Below are 18,798 nucleotides of genomic sequence, written 5' to 3' on the forward strand. Positions count from 1 at the left end.
CTGCAACAGATGAAAGGAGGAACTAGACAAAGGGAAGCAAGAGAAACCACATGAACCCTGTAATACACTCCTAAATATATAAACCTAAGTGACACATTCTTTAGTTTCGCTGCATTCAGAAACCTTTCTTATCATGATAACAATTCAGACACTTTACATTATGCAAGACAGGCAAAAAAATATTAGCTGATCTCAATGGCTGCCATCTCTCAAACAGAGGGACAACCCCAAAAAATATTTCTGAACATCTCCTGATGAGAAGGAAACTGACACACGGGCAGAAGCTGCTCATGAGACTTTAGAATTAGGCTACACGACTGCATTGAAGCAAACCTCTCTCTGGACCCAGACTACATTCAAAAAAGTTTTGGTAAGACTGTTTGCTTCGGACACAAGGAAGGTTTCTCCAAGCTCTGAAATCCCACAACTAATTATAGCACTCCACATCCTTCCCCACCATCATCAACAGCAAAACCAGCTGCCAATCTGGGAGGTAGAAGAAGAATCTAATCTCCACTGTGCCACTACAGCCACCCCAAAAAAGGCATTCTTCTGCCTGTAGTTATGATCTGCCTGCCCAAACAACATGAAGTCCCATCAGCCAAGCAGCTCCTGCCAACACAAGCTGTGCTGCCAGGGCGGGCGTTCGGTGGCACAACCGCGCCGGGTAACAGTGCCACATCCACGTCCAAACACGAAGCTTTAAACCAAGCCAGAGAAAGAAAAAACAAAAGTAAAAGGAGGGGGGAAAAGCACAGGTAAAAAGGATTTGGACAAGAGCACCCTCCTTTCCAGCTGCCAGCTTGAAGGTGAACTGGTGTGGGAGCAGAGGTGACGGGCAGCCCTCGGCCTCGCCTCACCCGTCTGACAGCTCCGCTGGCCCCGCTCCGCTGTTGTGAAAGAAAACCACGGTATTTGTGCAAGGCTAGTTGGTTCCATGTTAAGAAAACACATCTGAGCCGACAGTGCTTTGCTTTACCACATGCCAGCTTCATTCAGCTTCAGAGTCAGAAAGCAGGACTCGGTCTCCCCATTGCCTCCACAGTTAACCAGCAATTTAGGACACAGACAAAGTCCTGAACTCGGAACCACCCCCGATCTGTGAAAGGGCCACGCTGCCTTTAACAGAAAACTTCCTAGTCCGCTTTGGAAAACATGAGTGCCCGAAGAAGGACGTCCCTAAGTGACAGGAATGACTGTGTTGGATAACACTGTGTAAAGACGTATACAACAGAGGAGATAAGAAACAAAGACATTCAAAGAAAGAGGCCGGGAAGCAATCTTTGTTTTGGTGTGAACTGGTGCATCCCCATGGCAGAGAGGTGAGAAACAGGAATGGGTCTTTATGGAGACCGCTAATTTATTAAAACGTCAAACAAAAAGAGAATACTGTGACTAACAGACCCTGGGAGCTCCAGGCAGCTAAACCAATCCAAAGGATGACGGTTTATCAGAAAGGAAAGGCTGGTCAAAAGGAAGTAATGAAGCAGATATCCATCAAAGAACAAAAGGCAGGTCTGAGCACAGAGCCAGAAGCAAGACTGCACCAGAACTTACAAATGAAGTGTTAAACATCAGACTTGGCAATCCTGCTGCCAAGGAATTATTTACCACACCACGATCGATATTACAATACACACAGAGACGAGTATTTTTATCTCAACCTCCATTTGACCCGGTGGGACTACAGATACTTTCTCACACTAATTCACATACTTCAAGGAGAGTCAAGATGGGAAAAAAAGAGTTGGAAGCATTTCAGGTTCTGTCTTATTTCAGCCCATTTTCACTGAAGCATACCAAAATTATCTGAGGGAATAGTTAAGAATTGATTTGTGCTACCCAAGACCTGATCAGTAAAGCAAAATATTCAAGGATCACGGGAAGAGGTTTTGTTCATGCATTGAGCCAAATCCTGGTTGTGCTCTCAGTCCTTTCAAGTCTTTGCTCTTCCTTCACTGCATCAAAAGCATCTCTTAAAAATTCCTCTGAAAAGCCTGGACAAGTGCCTGAACTTCCAAGATCTATTCTCTATAGCCTTGAGCAAGAGTGATGGGAAATAAGCTTTCCTTCTCAATGGCTACTTTTAAGTTTAAAAAAAAAAAAATGACAGCCACTACTAGACCTATTACAAATTTGGAAACTGCAAATAGGGAAGGAGGGGAAGGCAATGGAGGGAGGAAGAAGAAGTTTGATTTTCAGACAATCAACTTGAAAAATCCTTACTTCAGTGAACTGGCAAATAATGTGTTAGACATCTTGCTTCTGAAACACAACCACGCTAAAGGGAAAAGGGTTAATTATATCCCTTATGCTCCAGAGTATTTCAACAGGCTACGCATTATGTTCTTCTGAAGGGCAAGTTGTTCTTTTATTTATTGTTTAAAGCACAAACATAAACACGAAGTGTCCAACCCTAAGGTGGTGATTACCACTTTTACTTAAACAGAAACGCAGGGCTGCAGGCTTTCTCTGCTATGAAGCTTTTAAACCTGGTCTGTTCCTCTGACATTTTCCCCCCTCACTCTTCTCTGATAGAGATCACAAAAACAACTAAGACATCTGACATACAGGAGAACATCCTGCTGATTAAGAGAAAACAAGAGCACATTACTCTTGAGAGGATACAAAGCACCACTTCCTAATGCGTTCTACTCTGTCAGCACAACAGGCGTCTTGTCATTTCAAAGGGAAACTGGTCATATTGATTTTTCCAAAACACAAGTATTATAAAAATATTATACATTTAATTGGCCTTAACAAAGTGCTCTTGTAGTGGGCACATCAACAGAGATCCTACAAGACAAGATATAAGGTATCAAGGTGTGGCTGTATCTGAAGATCCTCTGCAAGCGGCAGCATTGAGAACTGCCAAGACCGCTCCTCATAAAGCTTCTTGCAGCTCCTCTAAACCTCAGTTCGACTGAGAGGTGTCTTTAAAGTGTGGCAACTCTTACTCCTGAATTCACAACACCCTGAACAAACATCATACTTTGCTGAAAACCAGTGTCGTTTCCACGCCTCACCAAATTTCAACCATGCAACTCAGTGCTCCATGTTTGCTCAGCTTTTTCTAGAGGAAAGGAAAGTTCTTTACACCCTCTCAGAGCAATTTATTCCTCTTGTTGTTCCCTTGCAAAAGCCAGACCAACTGAATCAGCTCCTCTGACTGAAAACCGCACACCCTGCCTGTCAGGAAGCCGGCAGGATTTTTTTTTTCCCTGTTTTGTTTACAAATTCAAAAACTGAGCTGTTCTCAGGCAGCAGGGTCACTCATCCCTTTTCCCCCCATCCCCAGTTTTCTACAATCCTAATTATGGCAACATTGAGGAAAACTTGTAAATGCTTTCCAAGGAAAAGGCATATTTCTTCTTCTCTTGGTTCTTTATTTCTTTTTTAACACAGTATATCAGAATGTACAGCCAAGACAAGTTTCAGTGGTTCAAAGACCATCTGAAAAGTTAGGCAGAACACAGGTTGTTACTTCCCCTTTGAAAATACCCCTTCAGAAAAATTCTTTAAAATCTGAATTTTCTGAGGGATGCACCAGAAGAGCATCCTCCCACCTCCTCTTAGTCCTCCAGGGAGCTAAACTAAGTTCTCTCTTCCTGAAGTGATAATTCAAGGCTTCTTTATAGCTTGCTTCCAGTATAACTCAGAACAGTGTACATCCTCCCTTTAATTTCTTCCAACAAATCCCCTTTCAGCAGAATTTACTCTCACATATGCAACGTGGGCAGAGTCTAGTAATGTGACTTAATAGTTCCTAACCAAAGGAAAAAAAGGTTCTGCTAAGAGTAAATTCTAGGAAGGAAAAAAAAAAATTTTAAATCTTACCTGCACATTACCACAGTGTTTCTAATTAGTATCTGTCAAAAGAGCATTTCCATCACAGGAAAAGAACAAAGCTGCAGAATGACAGACGATTTGCCATCCATCAAAAGGTAATTACAAACAACAACAGACACACAAAATGTTCTGTGTCCCACCCCACTGCTGCCCCTGCATCCCTCCTCTGCCACTGCGCCTTGCTGCAGAGGAGCAGGGCGCTGCCACAGCAACAGCACTGGGAGCACAGGGATTTCAGGGGAGAACGGATGGTCTGAGCCTCGCAACAGGAACACAGGTCAGTTAGAAAGAACCCCAGTACTGAGGAGACTCATGCAAACTTTAATCTTCAGCTTCTATCATTAGCCACTTAAGACACCTCTTCCCCCCACCTGGCTGCGGGGCGAGCGCGTTCCAGTGTGCGGATTATCATTCCTTGGAGGTAACCCAGCCGGCCAGACCATCACACACACACCTGCTCTCACTGCACACATCCCTGTCCTGACACCAGGGCAGCGTTGAGTTACTGCAGAGAGAGTCACTTCCACATTCCACCCTCAAACTCCCCTCCAAGAAGTGATCAGTCACTCTCAGCTTTCACACTTCAGTAATTTTGGAATCAACAGGAAATGGAGATCAATTGTGATTTTACTAACTCAATAGTGACTCATCATTCAACTCCCTGTAGCCTTTGAATTCATCTGTGAAGAGACGTGATAGCGAGGCCAAATTAAAAATAGCAAATCTGGCTCAGTCACAATTAACACTCACTTGTCCATCAGATTTTCCCCGGATTGCGAAATTTTTGGGATTGCAACATTGTGACGGTTTTGCGTCAGATCCCAGACGCACTCACAATTTGTCTTTCTCAACTCAACCAGAAAAAATAATCAATGGCAAATTTTATTATATAAACCAACTGTACCACACCCTCTAACATCCATCCATCGCTCAATTTGAACGTGTTTAAATAAGAGTTAACTCTGCCCATCAGTGTCCCCAGCTACTGACAAGGAATCTTCTATTCTTCCTATTATGAAAACACCCTCAAATCATTAATTTCTTTCTGCTTACACAACCTTCAAGCCAAAGGAAAAAAGCCCACATTTGCATGAAATCGAAAGTCAATAAAAAACAATTATTTCATTTACAAAAATAGAAAATCATTTTATATAAACCACTTAAATGCATTCTTCTAAAAATAAACTTAATTACAAATCTAACATGAAATTGTAACAGCATATATTAGGGCAAATGCCTACTGTAATTTAAATAAAATAAAAATAGTAAGCACATAATTTACACCAAAAAAAAAAAAAGCTGGGACTGGTGAATTTGCTGTTCAGTGCTCTCTTGGAGCCACCCTTTGATGAAATGCTCAGAGAGCTTTTACCTTCAACAGCTACTTCTGCAGTGCCTCATTTCAATTTACTCCAATGGTTCAGTTCAACAAACTCTTAATCCCAAATTAAAAAGGACTCCTTGCATAGAAACCTGGGAAACAGTGGGCAAGATCTATGAACTCCAAACTTTTGAGAAACAATGATAAACTATTTTCTGTTTATTTTATTTTAATCATGCCTCTCCTTCACACTTGGAGTTTTAATTAAGTCTCAAAACCCAGATCTTCTGCATTTCAATTAAAACTCCATTTTCCATCCAAATAAAAAAATAACACAAATGAGAAGTAATCTACCAGAAAATACATCATTTGCCATTTTGTCACTTAAAAATGTGAAAATTAAGGATCTGAGCCAATGCATCCAAGGCATCTAATTATTTACATGAATTTGTAGAAACACATTGCTATTCACTAGCAAAAAGGTCTGTACTTTCAAAAATGGCTGTTTGTGAATCAGAGTTCTAACAGCTGTCAGTCATTAAAAAAAATCCAACTAAAAATATGCAAAATGAGATTAAAACTGTGTACTCAGAGCGAGCTCTTCCTGCTTGCTGTTATAAGTCACTATGAAAACCATTTACTTCATCTCAATAAAAGGAAAAAAAAATACATACTAGTAGTGCTCTAAAGCCTTCATACTAAGGAAGAAATAAACTTTGAAGGACAAACTGGACCAAAATTCGCAACATTTTCACCAGAAGGTTGCAAAGCCAAACGATCCCATCCCCCTGGCTTCTCACAGTGCACTTCCATGAGAACAGAGGGGAATGCACACAACCAGGGTGTGCAGACATCCCAAATGCAGCATCCCTCCTTCCCCCTGCAAAAATCAGTCAACATGACATGGGAATTACATCCTCAGCCCCTTTGCTCTCCCCTTCTCCCCATGAAAACAGGATTAAACAGGATTCACCTCCTCCCATGTCAGCAGCTCTGGGAGAAGCTGCAAGGGCACTGAGCACAAACTCGAGGCACGAGACACCGGGAGCAGGGACAGTCATGCTGAGCTCAGAGCAGCGTTTTGGTCCTGCAGTGAGCAAGGGCTGTGGCCACACGTGCAACAAGCAGGAAACACTGAAGAGCTGCACATCTCTGCGAGCTCCTGAAGGAAAAGGAATCCTATGGAAGGAATGGAGAGCATCCCAGCACATCCTCGCAGCGAGGCCGAGCCACGCTCAACCCACCTCAACTCTTGTTTCATTCTTGCTGCACGACACCAGGTAATGTTCACAGCTGCCTGTGAAGACCTGGGTGTATTTTTAGTGTAATATACTATTCTCCTTATCAGTCAGCTGATGCCAACACCCCCATCCTCACACTTCTGTTCAGAGTACAGTCACAGAATGCCTGGCAAGGAGCAGCTTCCCAGTGAAAGTGCTGTCACCTGGATGACAGAGCCACACGAGCATCCCAAGTCATGTCCCTGCTGCAGAAACTAAGCCTTTAACCACCCCCCAAGGGCAGCACTTTCTGTATTTTACAAATGGGGAGGGAAATACAGACACCCGGAGGAGGAATACAATTTCTTCAATACTGGCAGCTCTTGAAGCACGAGATGTGATCACTCCCTATTTTAGCATGCATGACTACCAATGCTCACACAAATTATCTAGTTCCTTTTAAAATCCTGTATTTAAAACTACAGTATTTAACTTGAGGCTTTTCTATCCAACTAGTGGATGGATAAAGGTGAATGCACTGGTAGCAACATCTTGCTATGCTTTATTTGCTCTTCATTAAAAGGAAGACCCTTGCCTTGAATTTATACTTTTCAAATCAGTATTTAAACAAAATCAAATCTGGAAAGAAAAACAAATGTGAACACAACTATGCAGCATTATGATATAACATCTGATTCCCACATTGCAACTCTCTTTCCCTTCAACACTGCAATGTATTACAGACATTTAAAAATAAAGTCACTGATATCAACTACAAAGACACCAAGAAAATCCTCAGACAGTGCTGGCTTAGCCAGTGGAATGTGTAATTCTTGTCTACATACTACCACTTTCTTTCATGAAAAATACTGGAAATATCTTTTTGCCAGGTTAACCAACTCTGACTTCAATCTCGCTGACATTTCTTAAGTACAGCTGAATAATTCCATTCATATGCAAATGGTACAATAAATCGTGAGTAGCAGTACTTGCAGCTCCCTCACAGCGGTGAGCATTTACTCTCCCCAAATTTCATCCACAGTGATGCACCCAAAATGATGTCAGGCCCTAAAGGTACAGCCCCAGCAATTTACAGAAGGAATATTTTCAGCCTTGATGTTGGTTGGGGTTTTTTTTTTCACTTTGTGGGGTATTTTTAAATATTAAGGAGATGAAAGAATTGAGAACTGAGATTGCATCTGTTACCATCACAATTTAACCACAGTCCATGTATTTATACAGTGGAATCTCCAAAATAACACTGCATCTGTTAAGATGACAGTGATTTTCCATGGGCTGCGCTGTGCTGTAGCGGAGTTACTCTAAAGCTGTCGCTTTTGAAGTGCTGATTTCGATCCACCCCGAATTCTTTCTGTAATCTTCCTCAAACGTGCTGAATTATAAAGCTGTTGTGTTCCTCACTGTGGCTTGGGAACAACAAAACCCTCATACATCTCATCAGTGGGCATTTGGCACTGTAGCCTCGCAGCTAATGCAACATGTTTATTTAAACAATGAACTACCCAAAGAGCTGCACAGCCCGTGTACAAACAGATGTGTGTTTCATGTGTGCTCTGCTGCAGCCCAGAACCTCCAGCACACACACTCCACTGCACTTCTCTGCCTGATTCCTGCAGGACAACAACTGCACTGACTTCGAAGGACTTTTGTTCCTTCACTGGCCACTTCAGAACCACAACCCACCTAAGAATATCTAAGCTTGAATCTTAAAAGAGACTCTCACACCAGAATGTGAACATTCAATATCTATGTCATGCCTCTTGTTGAGACAGTATAAATGAAAATATTTGTCCACGTAGTCAGCCTACTCCAATGTGACAAAAATATAAACATTTTATTAGCAGTCACAGAAAAAAAAAAAGAAACAAACAAACCTTCAGTCACTCCCAGGCAGGACCCTGGCAGGCTCAAGTCAGTCTCTAACCAAGCCAAGTCTCAAGTTTGAAGTACCAAACTTGCTTTTCTTACACCCCACTGCTGCTGTTTTCTACAGGGACAACTGCAGAGACCCCAGCTCCACCAAGGGCGTAGCTGCAGGGAATACCAACATCACTGAATAACACCAAATCTCCACATCCAAGGTGCACAAGCAACAGGACTAACAACAGACTCTTTGACTTTTTGCATCCTCCTGCAAATCCAAGTGGTCACATATCCTGCTGGTCTTCAACTTCCCCCAGCCTCCCATCTCTCAGGTCTGAGGAAGAGGAGCAAAGTGCACAGAGTAACAGTAACTTACATGTATCTCTGAACACGGGTGGATATTCACTCATTCCACGCATCACAGGAGACACAGTGTTTGCAAGGGACCAATAATTGACATCCATCTCACAAACAAACAACGTGACAAAAGCTTCAGCCACAATGAACTGAAAGATGATGTTAACTGCAAGCAGTACAGCATCACAAGCTGCTTCGTCCTGCTGGGGTTCAGAACAACCAGAGAGAAGCACCAGCTAATCCAGTAGTGGAAGTCAGGCTCTATCACAATTCCAGTGGGCTCCCCCTTCTATCCAGTGGAACCCTGAACTCTTAAAGTTTGTCTCATCACCCTGGTGAGTCTCTCTAAAGTTGGCTCTCTGCTGAAAGAAAGGCAGAACTACCTGAAAGCTTAAAAAAAAAAAAAATCCATGCTATGTAAGTTCAGCAGTACTCTGGAGAACAAACCAAATCCCCAGTGGGACATATTGAATTGACTAAGGAAGACAACAACTTAACTACACATCAAAAACCCCCAAAAAAAAAAAAAAGAGAAAAAAAGAACACAATAAAACGAATTCCTGCCCTGGCAGAGCACAGAGACACGGCAAACAAGGAATTTCCATTGCCATTTCAACTGTTCACACCTCAGCCAAGTGTTACTCCGAGGTCAGCAGAGCTGAGCGAACACGTGTCTGCTCCTACCGCGCAGGGCTGCCTCCTCACTCCCTGCCCAACACGAACAGAGTGCACTCTTCAAACCTTTCAAGGCTACTCACACAGACATACCAAGGGGATGTGAGAAGAGCAGCAGGGGAGTAAAAAGTACTACTTGTAGAAGGTCAAAATGTAGAGACAACTCCAAACTGAAGCCAATGGAAATAATAAGGAAAGCAGCCCAGCGAGATCCAGGATAAAACCCTTCCCTGCAAGCACAAGCCAATTCTCTTGTAAAAAGTTGGTTATAGACAGTTTCCAGGGGCAGCTGTCACCAGGTCTTTCTCCAAAATGCTATATCCCTTTAACTAAGGCTTAAGATTTGAACCATCCCTGTCTACAAGAAGACGTTCCACTTTCAGAAAATCCTGCAGTCATTTTTATGGCTGTTCTATCACACATCATTATGGGGGCTTTTTCCCCTATCCCATAAACTCCTTTGGGAGCTTGCTTCTCAATATAATGAGTTGCCTGTCTACAGAATCATGAAAATCAGCACGGAGTCAATTTATGTTTGGGGAAGCTGTTTCTGCATCCAAGAGACCTGGAATTCTCTTTCCCCACCAATAACCCTGTCCAAACACAATGGCCCAGCTCTTGCAAACTTCTCCTGGAAGATTTCTCAAGCTGAGTACCACGATCCATATGCAAATCAGACACCGGGTCCCACTAAGTACAAGCACCTTTCTAGAACAGCTCTTACAAACCCACAGCAATGCTAACAGGGAAGAGTAAATAAAGCGATGCCACCCTAACCTCAGCAACACACGGCAATCAGCAGACCCTTTCAATTGCTGCGCTTAAACTTTTCAGCCCATAAATGCTCTCTCTGCTTCAGCGGAAACGCGTCTGTAACTAAAAACAAAGCGAGCACCTTGGTCCTCCCTGCAGCTTCGTCTCATCTGTCTTACACAAGAACTGCCGCTACGCCACAGTTTGAAGATAATGATGTACTCTCGCTTGAGAATCACACACTCAGCTGCAGTTACCTACTGTATTCCAGTAGTAACAAATGGGAGAGATACTTCAAAGAGCACATTATCCCAGCTCTAATTTATGCATGCTCCCTCTTACCATCAAGCCATTTATTTTAAAGCTGTCAGATATACTTGTAACATAGCATCATGAATAATTTAAAAAGTAATCTGTATAAACCAAGTTTATAAACTTAACAGCAGGTACAGCACCTTTCATTCAAGCAGACTGCTCTCTGATAAAGTACAAGGGATCTTTGACTACTTCAGCATGTATTCATTTCATGCATTCTGAACTTCAAAAAATTCTTCTTTCCTGCCTCAAATCAAACCCTCTGCTATTTGAACAGTATTGTGTAAGGAGCTCACTTAAATGGGTAGTGTAATAATTTGCAAATTGTTCATATTAAAGGAAAAAACTACAAAGCTGCTGGAAACAGTCAGTAAAAATGACCCATCACCGATTCAACAGCAGGGGATAACCACTCGTGTAAAGTTTGCCCCTGTCATTAAAACCTCTTAATATTTCCTGCATCTGCCTGATATTGTCACTTTCAGACACTGCTCCAAGCACAGGCAGAAGGGATGTTCGACAAAGAACTCCAAAAAAAGCCCACCTGTTAAAGAGAAAGTGTTTTGATCAGTTGTTGCTCACACCTCCAGGTAAACAGAGCTATCTTTACAGCACGTAATGGCACCAATAAGGGGCTGGAGATAACATTCCCTGACCGGTCACAGAGCCATTGCAGCAACGCGTGCCTCGCTGGCAACACAGGCAAACAAACTCATTCGGCCAGGGGACCTGCCCCAAACACACCTTCACAAACCAGAGCAGGACACACACACCGAACTTATAAACCGTGGTGGTAAAGCACATACACGAGCAGTACAACTGTTCACTGCTTTAAAAGATTTATTTGTGTCATGTACACTTTTTTGAAGTCAACAATGAAACAAAGACTTAAAACTCAACCCGGTCAGCACTTCAGTGACAGTGGGAATTACTGCTCTAAGTTATTATTAAAATTACTTTATGCTGCTGCAAAAGTGTGCATTTGATTTTCTACCCAATTATTTACTAGTGGATTGGTCCTCTAAAGGAATAAACTTAGTACTTTATTGGGGTGCGAGATCCATTTTCCTCAGACAGGTCAAAGAAAATAGTCTCATTGAAAGAGACCTGGGAAGTCGCTGAAATATACAAATGTTTGTTTCTGCTCATACCATCAGGTTTACCAAGAAAGAAACAGACTAACTGGAAATGTACATGTCTGGATATTCGAAAATAAATAAATAAATACAATTCTGTTACATTAAAGCTTAGGAGTCATATGCAAATTAGTCTGTAAATAGAGAAACAACAATTTTGCTTTTCAGCACATTTTAAACAATCTCGTGCCACAACAGCAACTTCCTGAGGATATCAACACTGAAGAAGTTAATTGGTGTCTTGCAAGATATCCTAAGGGAACGGCTCATGTTTTGCATTTGCAAAGGTTAAAAAGCAAAACTTTCAGCGATAAGGGTGAGTTAAACCTTCACAACACACTCAGGTTTGCCAAAATGCATCTTCTTAATTAATTAATAAGTCAAACTGTTATCAAACTTAATGAGCAAAATCAACAAGTCGTGTCTAAAGGAACCAGAATCCATCTTTGAGCTTGAGGACTCGGTACAGCTGTTTGCAGAGCACAGAAACATATGAATGAACACTGTGTGCTGCTGATCATTTGCCTGTCCTCAAAGTTTCTCTCAGACAGTTCTGGACACAAAAAAAGACAAATATAGTACTCCAGAAATCAGTCCAGATTGTACCTGTCATGACTTGGCTAACAGGGGAAAAAAAGCAGCCCAAAAAAACCACACACAAGACAGGCTGGCTAACAACCACCAATGTGTCTTCATCAACTGCTGTTTGTTGAGTTCTGCTTTTGTAAAATAAAATATAAAAAAAAAAAAAAAAAAAAGAAACTATTCTTTTTTAAGTGGCTTTCATAAATCATAAAACTAATCCAACTACCCTACACAAAGAAGCTGTCTATACAATTTACAGTGATAGAAAAATTATACATGTCAAATAGATCAAAATACTAAAACAGTATTTCTACCTTTCAAACACATCACTGCATTCCCAAAGTCTTTCTGCACACAAACTCTTAAAAGCAGCACGTTCCATTAGCACCAAAGCCCAGAAACCTTAAAAGCTCAGCTCTGTCAGGAAGATCCAAATTAAACTGCAACTACAAATCTACAACAACTTTAATTATGAGACTCCCGAGACAATTACTTAAACTGCAGCTTTTTTTTTAAATTTAGCATCCACAATAGTTTTCAATAATAAACTGCAGTTTACCCATTCCTATGTACGCAATCACATATAAATAAAAAACAGCTGCTACTTGATAACATCCGAAAGTATTTCCAAATGTGAAAGCTTTACACTGAGATCCAAGTAAGAATGTATTTAATTTCATAAACCAAAGTTCCAGGAATTTTTTCAGTTGCCATCAGCTTTTCAAGTTCAATAATGCTCATGAAGTTCATTAATTTAACTACAGATAATTCAGATAAATACATTAACTTCTTAAAAATAATTTAATTCAGAACATTTTGTAAGTTATGAACTTTAGAGCCATTACAGATGATGAGCTAGATAAGTTGTTTGCTGTGTGGGATCACAAAGTTAACATCCAGTGTGAGAAAAACAGGTTTCCTGCATGGGTTATTGCCTCTCTCTCTCCCTCTCTCTCTCAAAGTTCAGGACCATAAACAAACTTCTCTACAATGAAGTTTGCGGTAGCTCACAATTCACACAGGTGGAATATACACACAATATAATTAATCATTTAACAAAACTGCCTCTTCTGCTCTCACTGAGATAATCGTTCCAGTGATCACTGGTAAAATCTACCTCAGAGTAAAAAGAAAACAGAAATTACTGGGGAAGAGAAAAGGCATTAGTTAAACATGAACTGAAATTATCCTTTAAAGCTAGTAGTTTCAGCCCTGAAATGGATTTTAAATTTAAATGTTAGATGCTTTAAAAAAATTCTCCTCCAAGATCTCCTTAGTAAATTGCCAGTTTAGCAGAAAATTAAACAGGATTTGAAACAACTTTTCCCATGGTAACACATACTGATATAAATTAATTATTTACCAATGAAGACAGATTCAAAACTCATCACGTGGATGCTCTTTAACATTAGATTTTTTTGTGTATCTTTCAAGATGAAAACAATTTCAGCATCACTGGCGTGTGCTTTAACTATACCCTAGAATTAGTTTGGAGGAAAAACACGTCAGGGAAAAGCTGACATGAAAATTAACACAGTAGTTGATCATATCTGAGCAATTTCCCTATTAAACCAAATAAATCACGTCTTCTGTTGTGCTGAAGTCAATCTAATTGATCTGTCTTCTTGCTCTCAGCAGCCCCTTCCTTCCCTCACTTCTCAGAACATAAAAACTAAGTTAAATTTTCTTCACTTTACACACACAAAACCCCCCGGTGTTTCTCCCTCAAATGTTCGTTCAACACTGAAACTTCCAACACACCCTTTATCCACACCCATCCCTCTGCTTCTTCACGTTCAACACATTTTGCCTGATATTAGCTAAGTCCCTTCCATTTCCTAACCCTGTCAGTTTCTGACTCACACAAGCCTTTGCTCCAGTTCTGGTTTGCAAACCAGAAGTCCAACCCAACACAATCAAAAAAAGGTCCAAGTACTGCCTGGCTCACTCTCCTTGCCCCGGACTCCAGGCACCATCACTCCCTGCACACTTCCCTCCTCTCCCCTTTCTGCTGAACCCCCCTGACGCCAATTCCTCACCGGCTCTGGCATTTTCTACTCACAACCTCAATTACAGCAGGAATTATCCAACTTCCAGTTACCAACGTTCCCTAACCACTGGGTGTACAGGAAAATGCTGATGCAAAAGCGAGGTGCGCGTAACGCCGACACTCAGCAGGTCATGAGAGCTTTACTAAGCAACCTGGGAGAGAGATTAAGCATCAGCATGAGCTACTGTTCATTATCAGAAACACAACATCCAGCCTGGATAGACAAACAAAAGCTCGGCGCTAACATGAGCAGACCCATCAAGATATCCATCAATCTGAAGTATTATCACACCTAAAACTATTATTTTCCTTCTAAGTGTTTAACCCGTTCCCTCCTAGACATTCCCTCTGTAAATACACTGAAAATCAAACCCCCCATCATGCTCTGGGGAGAAAAAGAAGAAAACACACTGTGTTTATGCCTCATCCTAAACCCACCCCCAGCATCAAACAGCCTCCAACAGTTGTAGCTTTACACATCAAACGCACGGGTACAGCACCACAAACTCTAGCTTAATGAAAGGTCTTCTCATTTCCATTTTTGTGCCGTTCTAACACAATCTCAGGGAATTCTCAGCATTTTTAAATTACTTTTTCTGAATCAGAAGCTCTCCACTGAAGCTACCTGCATTTTAAAGAGGTTTCTGTCACATAAATACACACACATTTTATATAATTTAGCATTAAAGGGATGGGTCTCTCCCCTCCAGTTGTAACTCCTTTGTATTCCTATTTAGGAATGCCTTGCTTGTTTGACCGAAAATGGAAGTGCCTTTTAGCTATGACACAGTATATATGAAAAACAAATAAAAATTAAGATTAATCTTCCTTCCACTATTGTGGGGAGAGAGAAGAATATGAAGAGATGTAAAACATCTGCTCTGGAGATCATTTTTCCCCCTAACAGCAAAATTCTTTCAGCAATAACTCGTGAAAACAAAGGCTATTAAACTGTAAACTACAAAGACAATCGATTAGAGGCAGTATTCAGCTAAGACAAGTTTTTCAGCATATCTTCCCTTATTTAAATGCCTGGATCTTCTTCAGAAGATATTTCATTCGGGATGCTCATTTTAGGTAAGTGGTAACCACAAACACTTCAGAGGACTAGAACCTAAAATCCTAACATACTCTTCCTGCATTACTTCATTGCCAGAGCTGGGTGAGCATTTTTATTTCAAGGTACTTTGTACCAGGTAAGACAAGGAAAACAATTCTAAGTGTGTATCCTAGCAGTTCAAGAATGCACCAAATCTCCTCCTCCTCCTGCTCTGTTTCTCCACGCTACTGGATCCTTTGTAAGCCCTTCCCTGAAGAAGGGCACGGGGGTTTTGTTTTTAAACTTACAGATTAATCTTCCCTCTTGAAAACAGCTCTAGCCAAAAAGTTCAACTCATGGAAGTAAGACTGCAGCTCTCCAGCCCTGGCTGGCCCAAAAGCCTAAACTGGGCCTTAATTTTAAATGAGTTAACAGGCATTTACTGCCTAACGAAACATAATTATTACTCAACGTGCATTACAGGCTCCGTCTATGTGCTTCTTGCTCACTTATCTTTTTTTGTGCACTTAGCCTCACTGCCAGTGCATCCAAAGAACTTCCCTTTCTTTTCAATCTGAAACCACTTCTTTTAGAAAAGCCCTCCTGCCTCCTAAATTCTTTCCCTTTACATTTAAAATGGAGAAATTTGATCTCCTCGTTCCTTCCCTCCAACAACGTGTATCTTTCTGAAAGGGAGAGAGGCACACAACAACAGCTCCAGGAGGGTACTGAAAAACACACGGCAGAAGAAATTAAAGCATCAGGATGCAGTACAGGAACATCCCTGTTTCTGCAGACGCTGAAGGAGAGGGAGCACTGTTTAAAATGGTTGGGCTCCGAGGCACATTTACCATCTCCCCGTCCACAGAGATACTCCAGGAAACAAGGGAAGGCTAATTTCATGCAAGAGATCCTCAATCCAGCGTGAGCCCGACATACCAGGAGAAAACCGATCAGCCCCGGGATTAATCCTGCGATGATTGCAGTGTAATCAATGGCAGCGCAGCCCTCCCTGCCCCCTCGATTCCCCCTGCGCCCGAGAGGGGCGGGCACTGCAACACAATCACAGGTTGGAAAGGCACAAAAACAAAGTCGGGGCTCTGGCAGCTCCCGAGCGAGGCGGGCGGCCGCGGGGATGGGCTGAGGATCCGCGGCAGCAGGAGGGAGCCGGGCCCGCACCACGATCCACGTTCTCCCGGTGTTCCCGGGGAAGCGGCTCGCACGCTGCTCCAGCCTCGGCGCTGGGTGCGACACGGCCGCTTAGAAAAATGCATCACCCCTAAGATCGCAGCGCGTTCGGCCATCAAACCTTTCTATTTAACCACAAACGTAAAGCGTCAATGTGCGAATTAATTTATTTTTTTTTAAATTAACGGCAGCCTGTGACCTTTAGATTGCGGGATGCCGCCGTAATTCCGCACCCCGCGCACAGCGAGTGAAACCCCTCCTCGGCGGTAAAGCGGCAATAAAAGGCAAGGCGTTCATTTCCAGGAATTCCTCACTCGCTACGGCAGGTTATTGCATACAGCCTCTAAATATTGACAGAGATCAAGCTCCTTCCATGCGGGGAAAGCGAGCGGCGTCCTTCCCAGCCTGCGAGTGTTTACTACGCAGCTCGCAGCCCTGGCTGCGGCGTCTGAGCGCTGCCCCGCGCTCGGGGGGGACACAAAGGAGGGGCACGGCCCCCTCCGCCGGGCTCGGGGCTGCGGTGCTGCCGACCCGTGTGTACAACCAGGCAGCCGCCTCGCGGGAAGGAAGGCGGGCATGGCAGGGAGGGAGACGCGGCGCAGCCCCGGGTTGTTAAACGTGCTCGAGGAGCAGACGCGTAACAGGAGGAAAACACGCAGAGCCCCGCGGGCAGGGGCGAGACCCGCTCGGCGCCGCGGCGGGAAACGGCGCGAGCCCCGGGAGCCCCCCTCACAGCCACGGGCAGGGAGCCCCTCACACGGACCCCGGTACGAACAGGGAGCCCTCACAACCGCCCCGCAGGGACAGGGAGCCCCTCGCACACAGCCCAGACACGCAGGGAAGCCCCTCACGCACACACACACACACACACGGCGAGGGAGCCCCTCGCACAGGGAACCCCCTCACACACACAGGGAACCCCTTCGGCAGCCCCCTCAGACACACAGGGAGCCCCTCACACACACACCCAAACACAGGGAGCCCCTCACGTATCCACACACGCAGGGAGGCCCCCCCCCCCACCCCCAGCCCCCTCACACACATTGATACAGCGACCCCCCCTCCCATGCGCGCCCAACACCCACATAAACACACACACACACGCATTCACAGAATAACCCCCCCCCACACACACACACACACAACGGCGAGGGAGCCCCTCGCACAGGGAACCCCCTCACACACACAGGGAACCCCTTCGGCAGCCCCCTCAGACACACAGGGAGCCCCTCACACACACACACCCAAACACAGGGAGCCCCTCACGTATCCACACACGCAGGGAGGCCCCCCCCCCCATCACCAGCCCACTCACACACATTCATACAGGGACCCCCCCTCACATACGCGCACAACACCCACATAAACACACACACACACATTCACAGAATAACCCCCCCCACACACACACACAGGGAGCCCCCCACACACAAACACAGGGACCCTCTCACGCCTCCCCAAACACACACAGGCAGCCGCCGCCCTCGCCCCCTCCCCGGCAGCCCCTCACTGGGGAGCTCCCTCACGGCGGGGTCCCTCGCCGCACCCCCCGGGCACACACTGTACTCACTTTCCCCATTTGTTGGCCACAGACAAAGTGCGGCGAAGACGAGCAGGAACCCCCAGACGACGGCGAGGGACCCTCCTCCAGCGCCAGACTTCATTCCTCTTTCTTTAATTGGACAAAATCCCCCTTTCCGAAAACAAAACAAAGCAAAAAGAAGTCCAAAATTGTTCGCTTTCTTTCCTCTCCCCGTCCTCTAAAAATAACGAGCGGCGGAGGAGCAGCGGGGCAGGGTAAATAAATCCACGTTGCCTCAAGAAATGAAGGGAAAAAAAAAAAAAAAAAAACCACGACCCTTCGGAGCGGCAAACCGGAGGGTTGTTGAGGTCCCTGGGTGTTGATCTTCCGGAGCAACCACACCAAAAATACACAGAAATTCACGATGTATTAACGGCAACAACAACAAGGCATGGAAGCCCCGGGGCGACGCTGTCTCCGGGGCGGCGGGGCGGGCTCGGGGCGGCGGGCGGGGGGCGCCGCCGTCTCCCCTCAGCGCTGGCTGCGGTGGTACATCGTGCACAGGAGCCGCAAACACGAGGCACATCGGGGCTGGCAGTCGGCATCTTCAACCTCCATTTTCAAACACCGCACACACGCACACACACAGAGACACAAAAACTGGGAGGGCCGCGGAGGGAGGGGAAGGGGGGGGCGCGACCCAGACAATCCTATTACAAAACAACAACAGCTCCGCCGTCCCCCCGCGCGGGGACGGGGCTGCCCCGGCGGGATCCCCGCGGCTCCGCTCCCCGCTCCGCCGGGGAGGTTGGGGGGGACACCCCACGCACAACCACCACCCACAACAACACCGCCGCCGCCACCACGAGTCCGGCTGCCTGCAGAGGCTCGAAATGCAGAATTT

At 44.4% G+C, this 18,798-nt stretch overlaps 1 protein-coding gene across 2 annotated transcripts in view; it reads right to left on the bottom strand.

Moving 5' to 3' along the window:
- Positions 1-18,368, bottom strand: part of IGF1R (insulin like growth factor 1 receptor) — a 172,375-nt gene extending 154,007 nt beyond the window's left edge. For both annotated transcript variants that reach the window (XM_041418296.1, XM_041418295.1), the window contains exon 1: positions 17,943-18,368. In XM_041418296.1, coding sequence (XP_041274230.1) covers positions 17,943-18,036 — 94 coding nt within the window. In that variant the 5' untranslated portion in view covers positions 18,037-18,368. The remainder of the gene's footprint in view (positions 1-17,942) is intronic.
- Positions 18,369-18,798: the final 430 nt, after the last annotated feature.

The sequence above is a fragment of the Onychostruthus taczanowskii genome, unplaced genomic scaffold (assembly GCF_017590055.1).
Source record: "Onychostruthus taczanowskii isolate IOZ18803 unplaced genomic scaffold, ASM1759005v1 scaffold6, whole genome shotgun sequence".
Lineage (NCBI taxonomy): Eukaryota > Metazoa > Chordata > Aves > Passeriformes > Passeridae > Onychostruthus > Onychostruthus taczanowskii.